Raw genomic sequence first — 11,800 nt, 5'->3', positions numbered from 1 at the left:
TTAAGAAGTACACTGTGGAAGAAAGTACTAGAGTATAAAAGAAAATGAAGAAGTATGTACAGTACTTAAGATAATGACAGATGAGGAAAAGCTAGAAGCAAATCTAGGTGAAATAATATGGACAAATGTAAGAACGTGTACATTGAAATTGTTATGAATGTCAAATTAAGAGCATACCTAAACATGAAGCAAGAAAGTTATTAGAAAGAAATCATTAAAATAAATTTAAGAATCACAGTGTTAATAATTTTAAATCTTTGAAATAACGTAAGTAGTAAAGAAGAGCTTGTAAATATTAAATATTAAAGTAACTTGTAAATGGTAAACGTCAAATTGAGATCTCAAAAGAAAATAATTAATCTAAGTAAGTGTAATTTTAAATCCAGGTCAAAATTTGCGCGGAAAAATAAAGGAAAAAATTGGCATAAAAATAGAATAGAAGCCTGATGTTATACAAAGGTAAACAGAAAGGAATCGGGTCAGTTAATAATCGTAATTCATTCATAGTGGCCATTCATAATTTAAGATGTAAACAAGTAATAAATAATCAATTAAATAAGTAATATCATCCAGTATAAGTTATTCCGTTGGAAATAGCAGTGAAAAAATACGATATATCATAAGTTAATACAGTATACTCCCTCTATAACGAACACGGTTATTACGAGGTTTCGCTTATAACGAGATACATTAGATGTCCCGTGAAATTTCTATTGAACTATAACCGTCTATAGCGAGGCAAATTTGGTTATAACGAGAGATATATTATAAATAAGATCCAAAAACGTGTTTTTTACGTTTTTAGTCCGGTCGTGGCTATAAATAAATACCTTTTCAAACAGCCCCTCAATAAACTTAACTGCAGCCCGCAATAAACTTCTTTACAATGAATAAATACAACTGTTTCACATCTTTAGAAAATATATGATAGAATGATACTGGACCATTTAAAGCAGTTAAAAATAACAGAGTTCTTAAAAGCAGAAGCAATAGTTTATGTTATCCTTGAAAATACGATTTATACATTATGTAGTTGGAGAAAAATTTAAGTACAGCTTTTTTGTTCTAACGTATATCATTGATAATAAAAGTAAACAACTCTTTTATGTTTTAATATATTTCATTGACAATAAAAGTAAATTTTCAAAAACGCCATTCAAACAATATTTATTAGCATCTTATATTGCTCCGAATGGCTTCACTATAGGAAGTTAATGGTTTAGAAAACTACAGATTCATATGTATGCACAGTATTATGATTGTCTGATATAACGAGATCGGCTTATAACGAGGTAATTAGTCTGTCATTTTAGTTCTCGTTATAGAGGGAGTCTACTGTATATATTTACCGATCCTCTTTCAAGTAGTCGAGATGTAATTGTGTAAGAAACATCGTCAATCCAAACAAATGAACATAAATCAGTTTGTCAATGAGTATAAGTTAAACTGTTAAACCGGTTAACACTATCGTGTATTTCTTTTATGTGTAAGTTTCGTAATTTTTCTTCTTCCATCGTCCACTTGGTTTTGTTGATCGAAATTGAAAAAAATAACAGTCGAAAATACTTTTATTTTATTTTTTTCTCAAAACAAACACTTCGCAACTAAATTCGTACTTATTAGTAAAAATATGCGATCGAAACTGTTGTATAACCCAACGTACGCGAATTCCTAAGTCTACAAATAAATAATAATAAATAAGTACAACATAAGATAAAAATCACAAAACGTTTGAACATAAAACAGGAATGACTTGGAATGTTATAATCATATCACGAAGCGAATTTCTAAAGCTAAAAATAAATAAGTATAACCTAAAGTAAAAAATCACAAAACATTTCAAAGAGAGGTACACACTAACGGGAGTTTTAAGCGATTTGCTTGACAGTTCTTTTAAGGTAGATGGCGTCTACATACTTTTTCCCACTTCGTAGATCGGAAACATGGGTAGGTGGCCGGCCTTTTCTGTTTTAAGTTTGTTCAACCTACCATTATTTGACGATCAACAATTACGTGGTAACTATTTATAGTATGGCTGGAGCACAAAGTCCACAAAAATCAGCAGATAAGTTCGTAGCTTTATTAACGTAGACATTTACAACACGGTATAGACCCACTAATATTTTTATTTCAGGACATCCTTAAAAAAACACAAAAACTTAAAAAACGGCTTCGGCCACCAAAAAATTATAAAAAAAAATACTAATAAAAACCCCACTAACCTAAAAATACTAACGAAAACCACCAAAAATTTTACAAAATCCCCAAAATCCGGGCACAAAGGGGCCAAAGCCTCGAGCACCAAGTCGCCGAAATGGGCTTAGCTTGAAGCGGAGACTTGGGACCCGAGAAAGCAATTACAGTTTCGCGGATAAGTCAACAGAGAAAGCACGAAAAAAGTGACACGCTAGCCTGCATTGATCGGTTAGGACATCGTGTTGTTCTTGTACCCAGGACTCCCGCACGAACAGCATTTGGCTGATAAGAGTAAGATGCCCTATCGTGCATCAGAGTGCTATATTTTACATTTTAAGGGGTGTGCAAATCTCTCAGGCTGGCTTAAATTAAATTGCTTGCTTGCAAGTATACAAATGGGGATATGGCACATGAATCGATCTTTATGAATATCTCCTTTGTGTGTACCTACCTCATAATAAAAAAGGAATGGTAAAATAAATAATGAAATAAATAATTTAGTTTATACTTGGCAACATTTTGTTTTGCCCTTTTAACAATGGTCCGATACCATGGTAATTAACTGTTGAACCATTAAATTTAGCGGATATAAATAAGTAAAGAGGAAAAGACAACTTTTAGAGTTAACTCGAAACCACGAAATCAATATTTTAGAATTGTTCTGAAGCTATTTTTTTGTGACTTTTAAAGTAATTACTATTTTAATGGGAATACGCCACAATTGAAGGTTAAAATAAGTTTATTGACGTTTCAATCTCCACTTCAGAAATCGATCTCAAAATACAAAATAAATTAATGTTTGTATTACAGCTTACAGCCACACTTCAATTGTGGCTTATTCCCATTAAAATAGTAATTACTTTAATATTTTAGAAATATTTAAGTAGCGGGAAAAATCAATTATTTCTTCTTTAAAAGAATATGGAATGAACAGATTATCCTAATGAAAAGAAGAAATAACTTGTGATCAAGCTTTTATAGGATGATGTGCCAAAATGAGATAAATGGTTTATTACATTATTTAAAAATATGTCTGTTTATATATTATGTAAACCCACTAACCAAGTTGTTCCAAGTTGAATATAAGCTTGAATTAAGCTTAAGAGTCAGGGATTGTTGCAATGGTTTTTTTTTTAATTTTCAGTGGCTAACACTACGGCTTCCCAGATAATATTCTCAATTTAATATTAAGAATATTTAATACACACACTAAAAACACCACTGTCGATTGACACCTGGCAGTCTCTGTGTGACAAGATTGTATATTTTCACCTACTTTATTTACTGCTATGCTAGATTAATTAAGTTGTTCAACAAGGAACATATTATGTGTATCAAAACTAAGTATTCGATGGGGAATACGAAGTAGTTAAGAATATTTGCAAGAAAGTTTGGTCTATTCATTCAAACTTAATGGTGAGACTGTTAAACAGGTAACTCAATTTGAATACTTTGGGAGCGTTTTCTCAGCAAACGAAAGAGATTAAGAAAGTAGAATAAGAAAGACAATTGCTCTTTTTTATAGTTGTACATAAGACTGTGGGACTATGCAAGTATCACCGAGTAAAATGTTACCAAGTATATTATAAACCCTTACATACGGTAAAAAAACATCACATTTTATATAAAAGTTCACTTATCATCACTTTCATCCTCCACTTTAATGTCATTATCATTTTTTTCACTATTGTCCCCCATCATGTACTTTTTAATACCTTCTTCTAACACACTTCGCAGTATTTTACTGTCTTTAAGTATATCAAGCCCACTGTCGGGATGAGGTCGCTTCTTTCCATTCTTCCCCTGTTTCTCGTCGCTTTCTTCATCTTCGTTTTTGTTTGGAAATGTGAGCTTATGGACTAGACTTCCGAAAAGAGGCAGAAATGTGAGTAGTTGGGTCCCAACGAGACGTTGGAAGTCAAGCTTTTCTTTGTCGATTTCTAGTCGCTGTCTTTGGACTTCTAGGTTCTCTTTTTGGATCTCGATAAGACCTTTTAGAAGGGCAGGTACATCTGCAAAATAATTTTGAATTAAAATATAAATATATTATATTTGATACACATGTTTATTTATCATATGAACAGCTTATTTCAGAAAGAAAACTGAGCAAGTTTTTTGTTAAGAGTGGATTCATTCCCTATGACGGTAGACACATCGTTTATTGTAGAAAGGGACCCGATTCATTCTACTATGATATAGAAATCGTATGACTTATTTTTCGTTTACTACAGAAAAGGACATAAGTCCCAAGTAGTAGACTAGATGCAGGCAAACCGGCATCTAGTCTACTCCAGCTGATATTATTGTTGTTTGAGGTTATACTGCAGTGTGGAATAACTATTAGGAAGTTAATTATTGTTAATTATTTAGTTATTAGATTAGTTTAGAAAACACTTTAATTTTTTTCAAGAATGAGTGATAGCGACAGTGATAGGCATTCATGATGCCTAAAACAGAAACAAAGAAAGGTGTTGTTAATGTAAAACAATATAAAAGAAACGTTGTAAAAGGTGCTCGTGTTTGTGAACAAGAATACATTGATTATAGTGGGAACCCAGACAAGCGAAAAGGACCAGATCACCTTGCAGGTAAAATTCTTTACAATGTAATATTCAAGGTTGACAGCTTGTTGTTTTTTTACAGACATTGTTTGTACAATTTAAGAATGATGACTAACCTCTAAACTACAGCAAAGCTACTATCTATTCCCTTAAACGACCGAATGTTTCAAGTAGTGATGGGCACAGATATCAGCCCACCAAAGAAACTTAAGAATGGCCTACCACAGGGGTCGGTGCTCTCTTCAATACTATTTAGCTTATACCTAGCAGATATGCCGGAAACACAGTCAAGAAAGTTCGGATACGCCTATGACTGGGCCCTCACTACACGATGCAGAATACTAGAAACGTCTGGAAAAGTTCTGACGGCAGACTTATATATATTGGGCAAATATTTTCGCAAGTGGCGACTTCAACCAAATGTATCCAAAACAGAAGTTAGTTGCTTTCACCTGAACAATAAACTTGCTGGAGAGGAACTCAACATACGGTTTGAAAATACCACACTTACCCACAACAAAACACCGAAGTACCTGGGCGTAACACTAGACAGAACGCTATCATTTAAAGAGCATTTAACAAAAATTGCCCAAAAGTTGAGTACAAGAAATAACATTATACAGAAGCTCTGCGGTACCACCTTGGGGGCATCGGCTTCCACTCACCGCTCTATTGTGCTCCAGTCTAGCTACACAGTCCACACGTAAAAAAGGTCGACAATCAGCTGCACAGCACTATGAGGATGATAGCTGGTACAATTAAATCAACTCCCACCCAATGGCTTCCAGTATTAAGTCACATCCCACCTCCACATTTACGACGAGTCGACGCACTTACACGTGAATACAAAAAGATCATGAACAATATAAACCTGCCGATCCACCAAGATACCGAGGATGCACGAAATACCCGTCTCCGTTCTAGAAAACCACCAATGAAAACGGCAAGAATGATACATGAGGAGTTCAACATCACGAATGTATGGTCCCAAAAATGGAACGAATGGCAAAATAACATGCCCTGCATTACCCACAAGCCACCAGGTTTTGATCTTCCACGCAAAACATGGTCCACTCTAAATAGGATCCGAACCAGACATGGCAGATGTGCATACATGCTACATAAATGGGGAAAGAACCCGTCTCCTCAATGTGACTCTGGGGAGAACCAAACCATCGACCACATTATTGAAGAGTGTCCCTCAAGATCCTACAATGGTAGCCTTGAAGACTTCCTGTTTGCAACTTCAGAGTCAATTGATTATATAAATACACTTGATGTTTGTTTGTAACTATTTAAAGTTTGTCAAATACCTATATTACTAGTGTTTGTGTATTTGTTCTAAATGTGTTGTAATTGCCATACGATAAATAAATAAATAAGTCCCTTAAAACCAACTAAGTATTTTCTTCTTGTGTTGTAGGAGTCCCAAAAAATGCTGTACACAATTTGACGATGTTGAACAAGGCAATATTTTTAGTCTAGTGTATAGTATGAATCTTAAAAATGGACAAGACATTCACTTGCAGAGAATGATTGACTTAACAAGAGTTAAGCAGCATCTAGCTCGTCAACAAGACGCTACATTGAAGTAATACTCATTCAATTATCATGTCCTTCTGGCAGGTAGGAAGGTATAGGTTTGTAGGAAGGATTTTTTAGACTCTACAACGTGATTGACAAGCTTATTCGTCGCATTAGAAAACTTCTTTCGGCTGGAAAAACGCCACAAGATTTACGAGGAAAAAACAGAAGGGATAATAAAATATGTGAAAGTGAAACTGCCAAAGTGCACAATCATATTAGTTCCTTTCCAATAAAAGAAGGACATTATAAAGATGTTTTGTACCTAAGTGAATGGTTGTCAATTAAAAAAATGCATGAACTATTCTGTCAAATGTATCCTGATAGTCATATCAAGTATAGTTTTTATCATAAGTACTTTAAGGAAAACTTTAATCTTAGATTTGTCCGGCCGCCTAGTGATACATGTAACATTTGCGAGGAAAAAAATCGTATAAAAGATCCTATATTTAATGAAACTGCAAAGAAGGTTTCTACAGCAGAACTAATGGTGCAGAAACGCTGAGCCAAACGATTTCATTCATCATTGGCACATTCTAAAGAATTATCAAAACAAAATGCTAACATTTTGGGTTTGGTTATTGACTTTATGCAAAATGTTACCAAAAGTTCCAGTGCAAGAGATGTACTACCTTTGACAGTTGACTGTGATCAATTTTTGTGTTTTTTATTTAAAAACGAAAGCCCAGCAAAAGAAGGAGCAAATCGTATGAGAAAATAGCTTATTTTCTTGTAGACTTCTTCTTTAGATACCGTCTCCTCTAAGGAGGTTGGTAATCATCACAGCTATTTTCACATTTGAGATTGCAGCTCTGAACAAGTCGACGGAACTGCAATTATACCACTTTCTCAGATTGTTGAGCCAAGAGATGCATCTTCTTCCAATGCTTCGTTTTCCCATTATGGTTTGTAGCAACACATATTTATCCCCTCCCATAACGTGGCCGAGATATTGTAACTTTCTTATCTTAATCGTATTCATGATTTCGATTTCCTTTGTCATCTTTCTGAGGACCTCAACATTTGTTATTCGGTCTACCCAACTTATTTTTAATATTCTTCGGTAGTTCCACATCTCGAATGCTTCAAGTCGATCGCTCACCTCTTTCTTTAAGGCCCAGGCCTCCACCCCATACAGCAGCACCGAAAATACATATGAGCGTCATATTCTTATTTTGAGTTGGAAACTAAGGTCTCTACTGCATAATACTTTTCTCATCTTATTAAATGTTGATCTAGCTTATATAATTCTCATTTTTATTTCTTCTGTATACTTGTTATTTTCATTAATAATTGTACCAAGATATCTGTATTTTTTTACTTTTTCTATTGGAACCCCTCTTATGTTTAAAATGTCTTGTTGTTGTGTTTTGGAAATTGTCATAAATTTTGTTTTACTAGCATTAAGCGTTAGTCCGCTTTCCTCACTAGCATTTACTACATTATTTAAAAGTGTCTGTAGATCTTGTATATTCTCTGCAATTAGTATAGTATCATCGGCATATCTGATATTGTTGATGAGTCTGCCGTTGACTTTTATTACAATTGTTACATTTTCGAGTGATTTTTTAATTATTTCTTCCGAATATAGATTGAACAATAAGGGGGAGAGTATGCTACCTTGCCTTACGCCTCTTTTTATCTCTACTTCCTTCGAAAGTTCTTTGCCTACTCTGACTTTTGCTGTTTGTAGACTACATTGAAGAAAATGTTCCTGATTCAGTAACTGAACTTCATTTATTTTCTGACAATTGTCTGGGACAAAATAAAAATCATACTTTGATTTGGGCCTTCTTAACCTGCTATCCTGACCTGTTCAAAAAAAAATTAAATATTTTTTTCCTCTTAGAGGGCATTCATTCTTGCCGTGTGATAGGAAATTTAGCATTAAAAAACGCCCTATTAAACATTGCAGCCGAATATAAACAATATATATCAGCTGTGTGAATTGATTTGCTCTGCTAACCGCAAATCCCAAAATACTGTCAAACTCATAGATAAAGAAGTATAATTGATTTTGATAATTGGTGGCCTCACGTACAGAAGAAGAGAGTCTATTCAACTGAGAGTGCTGCTCTCTCATGGAGAGAGCCAGAATATTTAAATACGTCAAAGTTACTTTACTTTGAATATTCTTCTGATAACCAGGGGGAAAATTTAAACATCGGAGTTTATTTTTACACTCAATGCTGATGATAATGCTGCTTACTACTATAGTAATTTCAATGCCACTAAAGTTGACCCACAAACCATTCAGCTTCCTAAAGCACAAGCTTATACTTCTCTAAAGAAACAATCGAGGAACTTAAGAAAGCTGTAAAATGCGTTTCCCATGAATTTGAAGATTTCTATGTAGATATTATAGATTTTTCAGAGCAGAATCATTAGAATATGTGTTGATAGTCACTTTATTATTATCAGATTTAGCCATACGGCTCACACTCCCTCTAAGGGGAAAATTCACTCATCCCAGATACCTACGGTATCAAAAGGATTGAGCTCTGGTGGGACTCTTTCCATGTTATCGAGTCCTAGGTGACTTGGTATGTCGGTGTATCTCCCAAAAATTTTCGTACGCATCTGGACGTCGAAAGTAACACAGCTTTCTGCATAATCATATATAGATGTTCATTTAGACCCAGCTTTTTTATGTTTTCTAGGAGGCTCTTCGGGATGACTCCAGTGGTAGAAAGAATAATAGGTATCGTCTGGGTACTTTCCATTCTCCATTGTCTCCTGATTTGTATTTCTAGATCTCTGTACTTGGCGATCTTTTCGTTGTATTTAACACGTAAATTATTGGTGTTGGGTATCGCCACATCAATAAGTGTTGTTTGCTTAGTAATTTTATTAACTAGTATGAGATCGGGTCTATTATGGGCCACTGGTTGGTCTGTAAGCACAGTGCGGTCCCAGTATAACTTGTAGTTGTCATTTTCAAGCATTCTATCAGGGACGTATTGATAATAAGGAAGATGGTCGGTTTGGAGAAGTCCCAGTTTGTCAGCTAGTTCTTGGTGGATAATCTTTCCTACTGAGTCATGACGGTCTTTATAATCAGTACCGACAAATGCCTGGCAGCCACCGGTAAGATGTTGGATAGTTTCTTGGGCTTGGCATCCATATCGGCATTTGTCATTTTGGACTTGAGGATCTTTAACAATATATTTCAGGTAATTTTTAGTTGGAATAACCTGATCCTGAATGGCAAGTAGGAAACCCTCAGTCTCGGGAAACATCTTTCCTGATGTCAACCAATAGTTCGACGCTGTATTGTCGACATATTCTTGGCTGATCTCATTAAGATGTCGCCCATGCAGAGGTTTACTCATCCAGGCGCGCATTTTGTCTTGCTTAGTCAGGTGGTTTATGCGCATTTCTTGTTCCCTCAGTTTAAGCGGCGTCGTATCATCTACTGCGCAAATTGCTCGATGTAAAGTAGATGTCTCAGCCTGTACCTGAAAATAAGTTCTTAAATTAGCAATTTGTTTATCCAATTGCTCACCTATATCCATAAGTCCTCTTCCCCCTTGATACCGCGGTAATGTTGTTCTCTCTACTGCACTACGTGGATGATGTTTTTGCGCCTTTGTGAGAAGTGTTCTTACTTTCCGCTGAAGACCCTCTATATCCGTTTTTGACCACTTTATAATACCAAATGAGTAGCTCAGCGCGGAACAGGCGTACGTATTTAATGCCTTAAACAAATTTTTACTGTTAAGATATGACCGATTTAGTTGTCTTACTCTTCGCACGAACTCCGAAGTTAGTTCGGTTTTCATTTGTTTATGGTCAATTTTCCGCGCTTGTTTTACTCCGAGATATTTGTACATATCATTTTCACCCATTGCCTCGATGTTTTGGCCATCTTGCATATCGAAACCTCCGGGCTGAACCTTTCCTCTGACTATGTTTAGTATACGGCACTTGTCTAGTCCAAAATTCATAATTCATAATTATTATTATTATTATTATTATTATATTATAAATAAGGGCAGAGGAGCGAGCTCCTATTATGCCCAAAAATCAAAAATAAAAAACATCCTTATAAAACGAATACCAATTATAAAGTTAAGTAAACATAAACAATTAAGTATATCATACAAAAGTTGAATGGTGAGACGATAAATAAATAAATAAATAATGCTGTCCAAGAAAAAAAATCCTATAAATAAAATAAACCACTATCAAGTTTATTTTTAAAGATGTTAACACTAGTTGCCGATATGATGTCTTGATCCAAATTGTTCCAGATATTAAAGATTCTATTTGGCAAGAAGTTCACCCTGGACCTTGCAGTAGTTTGTTCCCTTTTTAATTTGTATCGATGGCCTCTTAATCTTTCGTCTTGATTCAAAGTGAATATGGTGCTTAGGTTCCCAAAGTTATGTTTTAAAATACGGAAGGACATAATTAGATCACCTCGAAGACGTCGCTGCTCGAATGTCGTAAGATGAGCCATGGATAATCTATCTTCATAGTTAGGTCTTACACGACCGCATGCCAGTCTTGTAGCTTTACGCTGAACATTTTCAAGTAGGATCTTATCGCGAATGAGATCTGGATTCCACACTGGTCCGGCAAACTCAAGAATAGGTCTAACGTATATCGAGTAAAGTTTACTAACAGAAGTTAGAGATATACGTGTAAAACATTTACGGATCAAAAACAGTTTCGAGTTTGCACGTTTACACACCGACACTATGTGATCAGACCAATTTAAGTCACTATTAATTATCACTCCGAGATCATTGTGGGAGGTTACCTAGTTTAAGGGATGTCCATTAATAAAGTATGGTAGTGATGAGTTATTTTTTCCGATATGTAAAACAACGCATTTTTCAATGTTAAGCGGAAGTAACCATTCTGAGGACCATTTGAATATTGCGTCAAGATCTTGTTGAAGAACATGTTGGTTAATAGTTGGATTCACATATAATTTCGTGTCATCAGCGTAAATGGAAACCTTACTGGATACGATGAGCGGAAGATCACTAGTGTAGACACAAAATAGTAGCGGTCCAAGTACCGATCCTTGTGGGACTCCACTCTTGACTGGCTTATCTAGTGAGTGGTCTTCCCCAACACGAACCCTGAAGTATCTATCGGATAAAAAATCTTCAATCCAAATGTTCAACTTTCCGCGGATACCATAGTGATCCAATTTAGCTAGTAATCGACGTTTTGGAACACTGTCAAAAGCTTTGGAGAAGTCTAAGTAGACTACATCGACAAGATTCCGATTGTTTAAAGATAATGACCAATCATTTACACAATGAAGTAAGTTTGTGATCGTTGAACGACCTTTGATAAAGCCATGCTGTTGGTGAGGGATGATATTTTCTTGAAGAAGAAACTCAGACATAGCTTCTGAAATAATCGATTCCATGACCTTGCCGACAATAGGAACCAGGCTGATTGGACGATAGTTATTGCAATCAAGTTTATTTCCTTTCTTG

General features: G+C 35.1%; 1 protein-coding gene across 2 annotated transcripts in view; it reads right to left on the bottom strand.

Annotated features, from left to right (window-relative positions):
* Positions 1-1,554: 1,554 nt before the first annotated feature.
* The window catches only part of LOC140450610 (uncharacterized), a 30,688-nt gene continuing 20,442 nt past the window's right edge, over positions 1,555-11,800 (bottom strand). For both annotated transcript variants that reach the window (XM_072544269.1, XM_072544271.1), the window contains exon 4: positions 1,555-4,208. In XM_072544269.1, coding sequence (XP_072400370.1) covers positions 3,829-4,208 — 380 coding nt within the window. In that variant the 3' untranslated portion in view covers positions 1,555-3,828. The remainder of the gene's footprint in view (positions 4,209-11,800) is intronic.

This window comes from Diabrotica undecimpunctata, chromosome 1, assembly GCF_040954645.1.
Source record: "Diabrotica undecimpunctata isolate CICGRU chromosome 1, icDiaUnde3, whole genome shotgun sequence".
Taxonomy (NCBI): domain Eukaryota; kingdom Metazoa; phylum Arthropoda; class Insecta; order Coleoptera; family Chrysomelidae; genus Diabrotica; species Diabrotica undecimpunctata.
This window is presented reverse-complemented; position numbering and strand designations above follow the sequence as displayed.